Source organism: Peromyscus californicus, unplaced genomic scaffold (assembly GCF_007827085.1).
Source record: "Peromyscus californicus insignis strain IS unplaced genomic scaffold, ASM782708v3 Scaffold_5__1_contigs__length_169319896, whole genome shotgun sequence".
NCBI lineage: Eukaryota > Metazoa > Chordata > Mammalia > Rodentia > Cricetidae > Peromyscus > Peromyscus californicus.
Genome location: NW_026294573.1, coordinates 84,632,570 through 84,648,785, shown reverse-complemented (window position 1 = coordinate 84,648,785; position 16,216 = coordinate 84,632,570). Strand labels below are relative to the sequence as shown.

The following is a 16,216-nucleotide window of genomic DNA, read 5'->3' as shown; positions in this document are numbered from 1 at the left end:
AAGGGGTGAAATTGAAAGGGAGAGTATGAACAGAAATGCCAGAGAGGTTGAAAGTGGGCAGTTCATAATGGTCCTTGGATGCCTTGTGGAAGAGTCTAGACTTCATCCTGGGGACTGGGAGCTTCTGGGAATGGGGCTTTGGGTAACATGAAACACTGATTACATTTGGTTGTTGGACATCTCTTAAGCTATATGTGGACAGCTGGCAGCAGCAGGGCTGGAGCCATCAAGCGCAAATAGTGATGAAGGTAAGAATGGTGTAGAGCTTAGTAACAGACTTTGGTCCAGGGGGCTGAGTTGGAAAGGAGAGAACTAGATGAAGTTGAACAAATAGAGCCTCACAAACATTTAGAAGGAAGAGGCAGATGTATGGGTTTAGGAACCCATGTTACTGGCACCATCGACTAGGGATGACTTAGGTATGCATAGGTTGAGATTAGAGGAGGTGTTCAAAGTGACTTCCAGTTGCTGGTCCATGAGTCAGAAGCAGGCACCAGCTGTAGGTCACTTTGAACTGTAATGTTTCTCTCCTACAGAAACGCAGGGGGAAATGAGGTATAAAGTCCATCATTGTGCATACATATACATGTATGCATGCATGACTTCCCCTCTCTGTTGTCTCCATTTCTGCCTCTCTGTCTGTCTCTCCATCTCTCTATGTCTCTCTGTCTCTCTATCTCTCTGTCTCTGTGTGTGTGTGTGTGTGTGTGTGTGTGTGTGTGTGTGTGTGTGTGTGTGTGTGTTGGGAGTAAACAGACTGGACCTGTGAGACCACCAGTTTTCATCACCCACTGATTCTCAAAGTGTAGTCCAATATTCTGAAAAGGTCCCCTGGGGGGCGGTAGGGTTAATCTTCCATAGCACTAATGCCTCTAATGTTACAGGGCTCTGGCTTTGTTTGCTACCCAGGATTAATCATTCACTCATGGGCTTTAATACAAGCCAGACACTACCTCCCTGTGCCTCATGCAAAGCAGTGCCATTCCACTTCCATCCTGATGTCGGCTTTCACATTCCTGCTGTCAGAGTGGGAAGTAGTTTTTTTTTTTCTTTTCCTTTTGCCCAGCTTGAACGTTCAATGCAGAAAAAGGTTGATAGCCTCCATACAAACATGTTTATCAAAAATGCCAGGAAATTAGTGTATAAAAGAGCTACTAATTTATTTTTTGTTTGTGACTTTGTGTTCTGGTACATTGGACTCTGCCGTCAACTCGCTGTGAGACTTGGGATAACTTTTCTAGGCTTAGTACTCATTCACAGTGAGAAACTTTGAAGGGGTTGGAGTTTGACTTAGACCTCCACAGTTTTGTGTAAATTGCCTGATAAGCTTTCTAGATAAAAACTCAGCCACCAAAATTTTGAAACAGACTGTTTGAGATGCTTGAATCTATTATCTAGAAATTAGACCCCAAAACTCTCTGACTTAGAAGGAACACTGAAAATCATCCAGTCACCATTGACAATTCACAAGAGATAACTGAACCCAGAAAGGCAAGATAACTTCTCCAAAGTCACGTAGCCATTTGGTGGCAGAATGGAGCACAGAACTCAAGGGTCCTGACCTGCAAGCCAGGTGTTCCTTTCCCTATATAACAAGAGTGTTGGAGTCTGGCTAGACCTTCTGATTCCAAGAGGAGCTCAGCTCGCCCTGATCATGGAGTAGTTTTCTGTGTTTGCTCAGACTGAAATCATAGAAAGTTGATGTAGTAACCTCATGGCAGCTGGGGTAGATGAGGGGGTGCATAGGAAATAAGTAAGCACATTTGGTCAAGTTCAGGGTCCACGTGACCCTCCAGGAGTCCTCATTTCAAAACAAACTCAACCTTGGAGGTTCAAGCCCCCACCCCACCCCAACAGAAATGTAACTTCCTGCTTCTAAGAAGCAGGACTTACAAAGTGGCTCAGCAGAGTCTGCAGACATCAAATAGTTCTTACAACATAGCGTTTTGATGAGTTAAGTGTAAATGAATCAGAAACATAAGGATTACATTTTCCCCAAGCACACATGGGTTTCAAAATTGAGGGGAAATGTAGCCTGCTAACAGCACGCGGGTTTTCACCGAACCCAAAGCGTCCATGGGGATGTTGGGGGCAGAGAAGAAAGGGAAGCCCAGCCCCCAAATGGTTTTAGATGTGGTGCCAAATTCAAAAATGCTGTTGGGCTCGCCCTCTGCCAGTAATAAAATTGCTGGCCACCCAGAAAGGCTACGGGGAGGAGAAAGGAGACTGCTTTCCCCACCGGCCCCTAGTCCTCAGTAACTCCTCTGTGCTGCTCAATCACCAGCTGTCACTGGGTCCCTGTGCTATACTGGCTGGCCCCAACTTGGCCTCGATTTTCACACTATACTGCATGCCTTGTTTACATCCAACTATATCTGGTGTTTTGGCTCCCAGAGTCCTTGGCGATCAAGCAACTTGTCACAAGCCTCTGCTCTATAATCAAGTGATCTGTCCATCACCAGCAAAGTGTTTGGGGGAAATTGTCACATACCTTCTTCGGTTGCCTTCAGAAAGAAAATGAGGCTCCTTTGGGAATGCTTTCCTCTCTTTTGCTTTAATGCTATCCAGGTGTGGAGTTTCCCTCAAAGTGGTAAATACGCTCCATTCAGATCTCAGCACGACACAAATAACCAGGCAAATCACAGGATGCCTGTGACCTTGTGACAGGATCTTAAGCTCAGGATCTTTTATAATTTCCACGTTGTCTCTCTATTCTTTCCCTTGTGTTTTATTTCCTTGCACCAAGAAAGTAAGAAAATCATTTCAATTGGTGGTAAAAGATAATTAAAACAAAATAACAAAGGCCTTGGCTGCAAACTGTTAGTTTTATTCAATTTGCTACTGGGCTTTAAATTGGTACCAGGGCAAAGCTTTGCACAATTATATCAAAGACTGCTGGAATTAATCAGTTGTGTGTATACATTGCTCCTTTCTGGGTCTTAAATGAAGTAAGAACAGCTTTGTCAATGTGGAAAGAGTGAATTTTGCATTACCTGTGTGGGAGATTCTACCCTAGCCTTATTGGGAAGGGATCCAAAGGCTCAGTACAGTCTCAGATCTTGACATCTCTTTCTTCATTTGGTGAATTCAGAGTATGCACTGGGGGCTACAGTGGTCACTAGGAGGAATAGGATGATAGCTGTTGCAAAACAAAACGAAGAATTGCTCTTAGCAATAGGACCTCAGCAACGACTAAAGAGACATTTGTGTAGAAAGGCTGATGTCTTCCAAGTGCCTGGATTGGAGATGAGAAGAGATGGATGGAGGGGGGTTCTAGAGCAGTACGAAGAATGGATGCTGACTCTGTGTCTCAACTACTGTTAGTAAACCTGAGTTTGGAGTTCTATAGCTGTAGGCAGGGAATAAGCTTAGGCAATTACTACACCCAGCCCTCTTCTTATTACAATGGATCCCCCTATACCACCATCCCCAGCTGCCACTCATGACTGGGAATCCCTCATTGACTGTATGCTCTGACTTGGCCATTGAAGTAAAGGCTTCTCCTCATGGCTAACCTGAAAGCTCCATCTAAATGAACTGTTGTCTATCTTAAAAGATTTCCCTATGCCTTGTTATAGATCATTCCTGATGCTCAGAACACTATTGTCATATTGATACCTTCTATTCTCTCTCAATGTACTGTTTCAAACTATTCATTTATTTGGTAGACACTTGTAGAAAACTGTTATGTGCCAGATACTGCTAGAAACTGAAATATAATTACAATGCTTAATGTGTTCTTTGTCTTCAACCAGTAAACAGACATTCAATATGATGTATAGAAAGTGATTGGTTTTTTAAAAAAAAAATTACAAGAAACTAAGGATTTGTACCAGGAAACCAACTTAATCCAGGTGCCAAAAAGAAGTCTATCTAAACCTCTCACTCTTCATCTCCATGGCTGGATCCTGCTCTATGTTAATAATTTTCAAGCTGTATCTTGTATTTCAGTCACTTTCAACTTAGCTTATCTCCCATTTTGCTCTCTGAACTATTTGAAGTCAATGACAGTATCTTCACTTAGTATTATTCATCATTCCATTTTTAATTGAATGAGGACAAACTGAATAGAAAAAACTGATTTGTCCAAAATCACAGCGGAGCTAGTGAGGGAATCATGGCCACTTTCCTTGCCAGTTGATCCAGTACCAGTATGCTGAATTGCTTTTTAAGACAGTCCTCCTAAAGAGGGTATGTTACACCAAACCTTTAACAACCAATCCAACACCACCCTCACAAATAAAAAGTAAGATAAAGCACCCCCCAACCTGAAATAGAAATGGAATTTTCTTTTTATAATTCATGGTGAAGCCCACACTGGAATTAAACACTGTAAGGGCAATCAAACATGAAAACCTTGATTGTAACTTTACTGTTTGAGTATTAAGAAAGACATTCTTTGGGTAGACTACTCATGCCTTTCAAGGTTATTCCATGAGTTATGGTATGCTATTAGAAGTTTTGGCTCTCTTAAAATACAGTAGGATATGATAATACCAACTATACTGTCAAACCTACACATCTATTCAATAGGGGACATTTGCTCTCTTCCCAAGCCAGCTGTCTGCTCTGCTACCAAAGGCAAATATCATGAAGTCATTGCCAGGAAAGCCAAGTCTCATGTTCTTTTGACTTGAACTCTGACATTTCTGCAGTCATGTGAGCACAGTGCACTTCTTTGTGAGAGTTCATCCAGGATGCTCTCCTCATGAGCCCAGGCAATGGAAACCTTTTTCATGCAGTCTCTGTAGTGGGTAGCCATTCCAGCTTTGATCTGGAAGTTCCAACCCCCTAAGAGACTTCGGTAACTGTCACGCCTACAAGGCAGGGCCAAGAGTTGAGTGGCCTTAATAATTTCACCAATAAGCCTCTATACTTTTTTATATGACACTAAATATGTTCATTTGAATACTTTCCTTCTTCTAAAGAACATCTTAATGACAGCACCACATTTCATCCACGTTGTCACCCAGGAGTCTAGAGTGCCCTAGGATGACTAAAGGAATGTCATGTAAGTGGATGTGTACATAAACTAATGAAATAACACAAATATATTTGTTCAGAATTTGAAAAAATAATCTAGCTAACTAGATTGACTTCTAAGTGCTCAAGAACATAAAGATTAAATAGTAGCATAAATGTATGATTCCATATTCATAGTAAATTGTGTTTTTATACATTAAAAAGAGAGATGTAAATGTATCTATCCCATAGGGTTGTAATTGGAGATTTTATTTTTAAAGTAAATTCTTTTACATACCACTTTAGTTTGTGTTAAATAGAGAATATAATAAGATTTGATGGTCAAACAAAAAATTAATAAATTATGAGAATATATCATTACTTCCTAATTCCAAGAAAATGTCAGCTTCCACTCTAGAGATGGGCTAGAGGGCTGGAGAGGAAGCTTGGTGGTGGAATAGATGCTTAGTAGGCACAAGGAAGGCCCTGTGTTCAAGAACCAGCACCATGAAAGAAACACTCTCCAAAGCACACATTGGGGTTAAGTCTATTTTATTCTATATATCTACATAAAATATATTATATATGTTCATCTATGTTGCATTTTAGAGCCAGAAAGTGGAGCATGAACTCTCTTCAAATGCTGTAATGTTCTGAGCTTTACTGTCCACTAATACATGAGTCGCTGATGTTTGTTTTCTCAAGAAGTCAGCTAAAATATATAACAAGTTAAGGGATCTAGAATTCCAAACCCAACTGTTTGGTTCAGATCCTCCTTTTAAATTATTTTCTCCTTGGTTCTGGACTGATCACTCAGCTACCCTTAGCCTCAGTGGAAAATTACAAAGTGCATTAAGATATAGTGGTAAGCTAGAAGTTTTTGTTTTGTTTGGTTTGGTTTGGTTTTTCAAGACAGGGTTTCTCTGTGTAGCTTTGCGCCTTTCCTGGATCTTGCTCTGTAGACCAGTCTGGCCTCTAACTCACAAAGATCTGCTTGCCTCTGCCTCCCAAGTGCTGGGATTAAAGGCGTGTGCCACCACCGCCAGGCAAGCTAGATTTTTAACCACATAATGATATTTGTTCTTTTAAATATGTTAATATGATAAATTATGTATTTTTAAATTTACAAATACACATATATAAAATTTTCCCCATGCACTGGACAACAGAAAAAAATCTCAGCAAATGTTAAGGAATTAGTATCTTATAGAAGATGATTTTTTTTAAGTTTATGTTTTATCATATGATTTCTGTTAGGCCATATATAAAGAATCAAATAAATAAATAAAAAGACTATAAAACTTTCAGTTGATGAAATTTATGACTAAACAACAATAATTTTAGGTAAGGTATTACCAAACAGAATTCAGTAATGTATCAGCATTTGCAAACTCATAGAAACACACATCATTCTAAATGAAATCATCACATTATTCTAGATGGATTATTTTAGAATAAGAGATGAATTTAATATCACATCATCTGCTATTGGTAGTCTACAACATCTGCTATTGGTAATCTAAATTATTAAATTGTTTGAAATTTTAGTTGGAGTCATTTTCTAGATATAGAAATAGATAAATAATTAAATAATAAGTCAATATGAGGGGCCAGTGTTGTAGTTCAATGTAGAGTGCTCATCTTAGCAGGTCTGGAGTCCTGGATTTGATCCCCAGCACCACAAATACGAGAGAGAGAGAGAGAGAGAGAGAGAGAGAGAGAGAGAGAGAGAGAAGCATCTTTTTTTAAACTAACACATCAAATCATATCCAGAATAACCAGTAGTCTCCTTGATTCCAGACCAATGGGAATATAAGGCAACAGATAGAGCTGCAGATGAAACTTGATGGGAAGAGAAGGTTTCCTTAGCACGTGCAAGGCACTGAGTCCAATCTTCAATACTTGAAAAAGAAGAATTAAAGGGGACAAACAACAAAGTCGTCTTTCCTCTTCTCATGAGACTGCAGAGTCAATATATTATTGGAATGGATGAAATAATCTATGAACACTTCTAAGCAGATTTTAATTATATATTAATTTTTTATCATCCCTAGAGAATTACAATAAATATAGATTTCTGTGTGTAGATAGACAGAGTTATAATTAATCATAGCACTGACATCCATAAAATGTTTAATTAGGGGTATATTCCTAATAAGTAAAATCACCACAATTTTTTGTCAAAAAAGCTTTAAAAGGTTACATAAAGGAATATTCAAATATATGAAATGATAGGTTACATGACTTAGTGGGAGCATCTAAATCAGAAAGATGCCCTTTCTTCTCAAATACATCTATGTATTCAATCAATAAAATTGGAATAAAATCTTACTATACACTAAAAAAACAAATAAACTTATGACTCAATAAAAGTGCAAATAATCTTTTAGAGTAAGAAAACAAAGTATAGGATGGACTCATAATACAAATCAAGATTTTTATGTAGATATGGAAATTAAGACAGATTGCTACTGACAACACGATGGTAAAATGGGACCTCAGTGTGACGAAAATGATTCAGTAGGTAGTGTGTTTTCTGTGCAAGTATAGACGACCTGAGTTCAGATGCCAGACACCCACAAATAAGCCAGGCATGGTGGTGTGCCCTGTCACCCCATTGCTGAGGAGGCAGTTGCAGGCAAATTCTAGGGGCTTACTGAATAGCCGTTCTGGATGAAACAACCAGTTCTAGGTTCAATGAGAGACTCTATCTCAAAAACTAAGGAGGAGAAACAATTGAGGAAGGTTATCTGAGGCTGGCCTCTGGCCTCTCCAGGCAAGCACATTCACCCTAGATGTGTTTATGTACACACACACACACACACACACACACACACACACACACATACACACACACACAAAATAAATAAATAAGACCAATACAACAAGATAATACATAAGTAAATATGCGTAAAAAGCAAACAATCTGCTAATTAAAAGTAATTAGAGAGCTGGAGAAATGGCTCAGTAGTTAAGAGCACCTATTTGCAGCAGATCTGAAGTCGGTTCCTAGCACCCATGTTGAGCAATTCACAACCATCTGCAACACCAGCTTCAGGGATCCAAATGCCTACTTCTGGAGTCTGTAGACACCTGTACTCACACATGCTCACATATGCTTAGCCCCCAACACACACACACACACACACACACACACACACACACACACACACACACACACAGGCACATGATTTAAAATAAAATAAATTTTTTTTTAAAAAATTAAAGAAGCTATCTTATGATATCGAGGCACAAATCATTAAGGAAACAAACCTCATTATCCAACAGAACAGCATAGGCAGAGTACAAGGTAGGGGTAAAAAACTTAGAAATGGCACTTTCAAAGTCATTACTTACAAATAATTCCTGTCCAGTGTATATAAACACACTACATATTAATACTGAAAGCCTGATTTTGAAAAGGCAGTAGAATGAACAGGCAATCCATGGGGCTAGAAATGTATGAGGCCAAGCATTATATAAAAAGATACTCAGGCTTATTAGTAATGAAGCAACAACAAAATAATACAATAATTAAATATAATTTAATAACCGGCCGATTGGCAAAAAACTAAATGTTTGGCAGAACTGAGTGCTGGCAAAGACCGAGGCAAGGGGAAGTCTGTTGGTAGGTCTGCTAATTGGTGCAACCATTTGGGAGAACAACTTGGCAACTTATGATAAATTTGAAAATGCAAGTACTCCCTGCCTAATAATGCTATTGTTTGGTGTATTTCTTTCAGAAAACTCTTGTTCTGTGTCCACAGGAATGTGAACACAATTGTTTAAAGCAACATTGTTGAAACTAGCAAACAAAAGTCTTAACAAGGATATTAAAAGAATCAGCCTAGGTCCCCATTATATACAGAATGGCCACTGGAAGTGTGACTTGTTTGTAGAATAGTACACTTATGGCGGTGAAAATAATGAATAGAGTCTATTTGTACCAATGGGGATAATCTCAAAACAATGTGGATGAAGAAAAAGCTACACAATGATGAATGTAACATTAAAACCTCCGCCAAGCAGTGGTGGTGCTCACCTTTAATTCCAGCACTCAGGGAGGCAGAGGCAGGTGGATCTCTGTGAGTTTTAGGCCAGCTTATTCTACAGAGTGAGTTCTGGGACCCCAAAGATACACAGAGAAACCCTGTCTTAAAAAACAAAAAACAAACAAACAAAACCTCTTTGAGATTTAAGATGTGTAAACCAGTGTAATATACCAAGTATAGAATGATATAAAACAAATGGATATAAAAATAAAACATAGCCCAATGTAGCATTTGACAGAGATGAAGAGGAAGTCTTTGTATATTTGTTATTGGTTTCTCCACACTTTTTTGTATAATTGATATGTCTTCTAATTAAAACAGCTGTAAGTCTCTGGCACTTCTTCTCAGGCCTGAAAAGTGATTGTTTCCTTCCTTCCCTATTCTTGGCTCCAAGCTGGTATCTGAAGTGCCTAGGCATTACCCTCTGATTCTTAGCCCTAGGCTAGACCAGGATGTTTGGGATCCTCCTGAGCCAGAGGAATCCTAGGTGGTCTCACCATCATATCTTCCAGCTCAGACAGTCTGGGTGGTAGGTTTTGACCTACACCCATTCTTAGTACAGAATTTTAACTATAGTAGCAGCTTCTAACCTGTATAAAACTCCAAGCCAGGAAGAGTGAAGAACACATTCCTCATTAAATTACAGCTATAGATTAAAGATCTAAGCATTACACTTCTCCCAAATTCTATTTCATAGATGAATAAATGGATGGTCAGGGAAGCACTGGCTTCCCAGAGCACTGAGTCAGTGACAGTATTTAAAGAAGACTGTGTGTCTTCTGATTTCTCTATCTTTCCACTTGGACTTCATATGTAAACCCTTCTAGGATGAAGATTCTGACTTTTGACTTCCTGTCTGTTGTATTTCAAGTATATAACCGCTGGAAGCTTCTATAACTAAAATAAACACTGTCTTGGGATGTGGTTATATGGAAGTCATTCAAGTTTCTGCCTATGGCAAAAGCTATGGGCAGGTAGTGTGTTCTCTCCTTCATGTGCCAGTGTCTTCACCAGAGAAGGTGTAATAATAACAACTGCTCAAGGAATATTTGTTCTGGTTGAAACTATATGCACAAAGTATAACGTATGTCTGGTAAGTAGGAAACAAATTGAAACTATAGTTACAGTTGTTTATCTAGAAGGTAGAATTTTAGAGAAATAAAATACAGCTTGAAAACAGAGACCATTTTAAGGCTTATGACACATGAATGCTGTGATATGGAACCCATAGGATATTGATGAAGAGTAAGGGGCTCAAAAGTTTCTTGAAAGAAACAAAGTAGGGTGTTACCACAGTACAAAGAGGTCTGTCTTCCATTCTTCCTACCTACGGTTGTATTTTTCATTCCATGTCTTCATAGAAGCATGGGACACCAGTAACAAACCCTGACTTGAAAATCAGCCTCCAGGAGTTGTAATGACTTAATCATGGGTTTCTATAGGTTGTAATGACCCATCATAATATTAACTATGGATCAACAATTTTAAAATATGCATTTGAAAATGAGCATCTATGTATTTAAACCTAAGGGTGCTTAGACATCTTCTGGGTTTTTTATATTCTTTTCTTAAATTTTATTTTAAATTTATTTATTTCGTTTGCATCCTGACCACAGTTTCCCCTCCTTCTTCTCCTCTCATTCCCTCCCTCTACCTTTCCTCTACACCTGTCAGGCTACTCCTCCTCCATTTCTGTTTAGGAAAGGGCAGGCCTCCCATGAAGACCAACAAAACATGGCATATCAAGTTGCAATAAGCACCTCCCCTTGTATTAATGCTGTATAAGAGTCAGGCAGAAATGGCACATACCTTTAATCCCAGCACTTGGGAGGCAGAGGCAGGTGGATCTCTGAGTTCGAGGCCAGCCTGGTCTACAGAATAAGTTCCAGACAGTCAGGGCTACACAGAGAAACCGTGTCTTGAAAAAGAAAAAAAGAAAAAAGAAAAGAAAAGAAAAAAAAGGCTGGACAAGGCAACCCGCTATGAAAAATAGGATGCCCAAAAGCCTGTAAAAGAGTCAAAGATAGACCCTGCTTCCACTGTTAGGAGTCCCACAAGAAGACCAAGCTACTCAATTGTCCCATATATGCAGAGGTCTAGGTTTTTTTTTTATATATATATTCTTAAGATAATGGTGTCAAAATCTAACCAAGTTGCCATGTGTGAATATACTATATACTTGAGATATATTTTGATATAAGTTGGCATGCAATTTATACACATACACACACACACACACACACACACACAGAGAGAGAGAGAGAGAGAGAGAGAGAGAGAGAGAGAGAGCGAGAGCAACAGAGAGACAGATTCCCAGTTCATACTCCAGCTGGGTCTAACACTCACTAGGTATCTTGGACTAGCTTTGAAATCGTGGCAATCTTCTTCTCTCAGCCTTCCAAGTGCTGGGATTACATATGTGGACCACTGCACCCAGCCTTGTAATAACATTTTTCAGAAGGACTATTGAGGAAATCATGTCAATGAGAAACGAAAGCATTTTCCTCAATAATTGAAAACGTAAACCTAAGGCAGATATGTCCTTTGAGACAGTTGTACAGAAGCAAAAGCTAAGTCTTGGAAAGACTGTTTTAAAATGGTATGCAAAGGAGCCACAAAACAGCCCCTCAATATTAGCTAAATAATCCATCACATGTTACTGGTAAATGCAAAAGAAATCCTAGATAGAGTTTGAACTGATGATTAGATATTAATGAAGATTAATGTTTTTAATGATAAATTTAAAGTAGCATTCCAAATTCTGTGAAAGAAATCAGAAATGGTCAAAATAAAATAATCACATCTCAGATGAAATCTGAGAGTTTTAGTTACAAAAAAGAAAGAAAGAAAAGGGGGAAAAAGGAAAGGAGAAGTTTTAGCTTCATAGCAAGTTACAGGGTGTTGTGGAACCTTCTAGGAGGCCACAGACAGGACTAGTAGTAAGAATGTTGGGGGGAATGAGTTCAAGAAACAGCTAGAAGCTTCTCCCATGCTCAGCAGCAGCTGAAAGGAAGGACCTGACACTAGCTTCCTGCTTTTAGACCAGCTGTGACAAAGATTCCAACTTCCACCAACCTAGCAAAGTCGTCCGCACTCACCAGTTTGTCTTTCAAAAAGAAAAATATCTAAGTTCTTAAGAACCTGTGTTTGGCATTAATTTTAAGGTAAATGAAAGAAAAATGTAGTTTTATTACAGGAGATTCATGATCTTTTTACTGAAGGGTGATTCACATCTCTGTCGCCCTCTCTGGGAACGTAGGATATTAGCCCCTGACTCTGATAGTTGTTATCAGGCTTCAAAGGGATGACACAAGAGGCAGACACACCGTTGAGAGAAGGGCTATGAAAATTTCTTCATGAATTGTTGTGCACACTGCTGCTTAGTGGGTCACTGGGTAGAAGTCATTAAGAGATAGGTTTTACAGCAGGGTAAAGACCTGGTTTGTAAAATTCTCAGAAGTTAGGGTGGGTTGCCTTGAAAGAAAGTGAGGTGTTTGGCACTGCATGTTTTCCAACTAAATGATACCATACAAGAGGGAGTGTCTAAGATTCTGTAATACAAGAAGCAGATGGTAGACCCGCTTCTTCAGGAACTTGCCACATCAGGGTTATCTGTATATTTGACTCTTCACCTGCCCCCCCCCATTAAAGAGTCCAGAGGATAATTTCAGGGACTGAGAATGTTGCTAATCAGCCGTTGATAATAATAGCTCAGCATTTTCTAGCAATTCATCATGAGCTGGGGACACAAGTTGCACTCTTTACATTCTCACATGTAGGAAAATACCATGAGGCAAAGTTTAGAATTAATTTGAAATAGGCTCAGAGAGATTAAAAATAAATATATACCATGGCTTTCTGGATAAAAGTGATAAAACCAGGACACAAAAACATGTTTGCTTACCTACAAGTTGGTGACTGCTGAGGCATAGGAGGAACTTGACATGAAGATGCGACAAGACAAACCAAGGTAGGGGTAGAAGGAAAATGCCCACAACAGGTTAGCCCATCACTTTAAATATTTCAGCTACAAAGCATTTGTCATGTGACACAGAGACAAACACACACACACACACACACACACACACACACACACACACACACTCACACACACACATGAAAAATGACTCAAGAAGCACTGTTCATTTTGGCAAGCTTTTCTGCAAAAGGGCCCCATTTGTGGCACAGGATGTAACCTGAAGCAAATTTCTTATTTTATTCTAAAATGTTATCATATTTTAATGTACCTTCATATTTTAGAACAGGTAAGCTTATAGTAGAACTCATGTCATATTTATCTAATGCCTTCATGTATCTTAGACTCTCATTCCCTCCCCTCTCTTATTGTACTTTTGGAAGAGTCCCTCATTAGTCAAGGCATAAGTAAAGAGTCAATAAAAGGGGTATTCTGGTGATATCATTCTGAGAGTTTACAGTGCAACCATCATTTATCTGTGCAACATCCCAAGATATTCACCAGATCTCTTGCAGAATCCCTAAGGGTGTTTGATTTGCCCCCACTATCACTGGCTGCTTCAGTGATGCTAAAACAAATTCCCTTTGGGGATAATGTGTCTAGGATTTCTACCAAGGCTGTGTTCTTCACAGGAATCTTCCATTGCTCATAAACTCTTAACTATCACTACATTGAGTGTCAGGAAACCTTCCCTATCCATTGTCCATGCACCTCTTATCTTGTTGGCCTTATCCAAACATTGCCAGCCTTCGTAGCAGCTGAAATAACAGATGGGCAAGGAGATCCTAAGATTTCCTGGCATCTTCCTTCTGTTTATGAAATCTACCTCCTTTCCCTCTAGATCTCCTTATTAACCTTTTGTAATATTTCCCATAGTAATTTTTTTGTCATAATAAATGAATAATTGACATATAGGTCAATGCAAATGAAGGGTAGCATATGCCTTTGAAAACTGTCTATCAGGAAATATGAATGGAGATGTGATCATGTAGAATTGACACAAGAATGCTTTTGTGTTAGAGGATAATTGGCAGTAGCCAGGTTCCTGGGTGAGGAAGCCTGGACAGGCCCTGGATGTCTTAAGCCAGAGGAGAGATACAGTTTTGGCATGTTGGACGTCTGGCAGGTACCAGGCTCCGGAACTGTTATTCCAGGACAAGACCTCTCTCTTCAAGAGATGTAGTTATTAGGCAGGCCTTTGGGGATAAAGGAGAATATAAGTTATTACTCAATGGCATGCAATTAGAAACAACTGGCTTCACTTCGCTATGCCTCATATTCATCATCTATAAAAACAACATAAAAATATGAGTTCCCATGTAGGGTTGTTTTGATTCTCAAATAAGCAAATATATAGCAAGTGCACAGCCCAGGGCCAAGATTCAATTAATGAATGCTATTGTTATTTAAGTAAAGAGTAAGAGTCATGGATAGGAATGTGGAGAGAAGAGGCTAGTTTCTAACAACACAGCATAAGGAAGAGGCTTTCCCATATTCAGTGGGGTAGCTGCACAGGTCTTTAAAGGTGAGGGAATGGTCAGATGGTGTTCAGAGGATTTGATATGCTCCCTCCACTGTCTGTGATTTTGCCTAGCTAACCTTTTCCCAGGCTCTCTTCTTCCCACACACTCTCATTGCATGGATCCCATACTCCCTGCTATGCTTCTTCAAGGGTTTCTATCAAGTTCAAGTCCAAAGCACTTAGTACTGTACAGTGATCCACCTAGTAAAGGATGTTTTTACTGGTGTACATCATAATGTAGTCCATTGTGTTGAAGAAAGAGGCTTAACCCAGTGCATAATGCAGATTATTTTATTACTACAAGTGCCTTTGATTTTTTTTTAAAAAAAAAGAAGACTGAAAGAGTGTACTCAAAGGAATCAATATTTCATTCTCTGCCTATCAGCCCCAAGCACTGCATTTGTTTTAACTAACAAGTTCCTTTATATTTTCCAGGGATCTGAAACTTGGCAGTGTGTACCAGTACCAGATTATCACCATTTCAGGAACTGAAGAGAGTGAGCCATCACCGGCTGCCATATACACCCATGGAAGTGGGTACTGTGGTGATGGCATTATCCAGAAGTAAGTAGGTCCACCCAGTGAAAAAGGAGGTTTGGGGAAATGGTAATTAGGTCAAGAGATGGACAAGGTGCTTTAGTGGGAGAGTGTAGGAAATGCTTTCCGATGCATAAACTCTGAGGCGCCAGTGTTCTCCAATGACCTGTTAGTTGGGCTTTAAGCCATCTGCTGACCCTGAAAGAAAACTCAATGATTGTTTTCTGGGGTCACACACATTTCTCAAATATATAATATATGATTTTACCAGAGATATTACTATGTGCTTCTTACCATCTGCTCTCCATCTTGGTTGTTTTTTAAATTAGAGGTGTGCACCACCACTGCCCGGCTTAAATTAATCTTTAAAAAAATCTTAAAAACATTTCTTTAAACCAGGCATGGATTTGCACTTAATCCCAGCACTTGGGAGGCAGAGGCAGGTAGGTAGATCTCTGAGTTCAAGGCGAGCCTGGTCTACAGAGCCAGTTCCAGGACAGCTAGGGCTACACAGAGAAATCCTGTCTTGAAAAAAAAAAATCAAAACCATTTTCTTTTCTTAAAGCCACATTTCAATTTAATCTCTCTCTCTCTCTCTCTCTCTCTCTCTCTCTCTCTCTCTCTCTCTCTCTCTCTCTCTCTCACACACACACACACACACACACACACACACACACACACACACACACACATACACACACACACACACAAAACATTTGAAGTAGGAAGACCCACCCAACTTCTAATTTGATTCTTTGACATGGGATGATCCACCCCTAATCTGGCCTACATACAATATCCTCTTTAAAGTGGAATTTTGTTCACCTAGCTTCTCTGCTTAAAACATATTCAAAGCTTCCCTTTTATATTAAGTGAGCATGCTAATAGCTGAAAAAAAAAATATTCCTTTGCTGGCTACCTTTTACATCTGTTAAAACTGCAATCACCAATTCAGAAAATGGGCCAAATCTTCACAAATACAACAAAGTATTGTAACATTCAATATTGAAACCATAAGCACTAAACAATATTCTAGCATGAGTAGAGAATCTGAAAATGAATACACTGGGGTGAATGAATCAAGATGTGAAAGATTTCAGTCCAACTAGCAATTATGTTTGCAAAGCATCAAGCTGTATGAAAAAGAAATGCATCTTATAGGATGTT

At 39.2% G+C, this 16,216-nt stretch overlaps 1 protein-coding gene across 1 annotated transcript in view; it reads left to right on the top strand.

Moving 5' to 3' along the window:
• Positions 1-16,216, top strand: part of Pappa (pappalysin 1) — a 246,389-nt gene that overhangs the window by 97,499 nt on the left and 132,674 nt on the right. Inside the window, exon 8 of the mRNA XM_052717315.1 lies at positions 14,948-15,076. Within this exon, the coding sequence (XP_052573275.1) occupies positions 14,948-15,076 (129 nt within the window). The remainder of the gene's footprint in view (positions 1-14,947; positions 15,077-16,216) is intronic.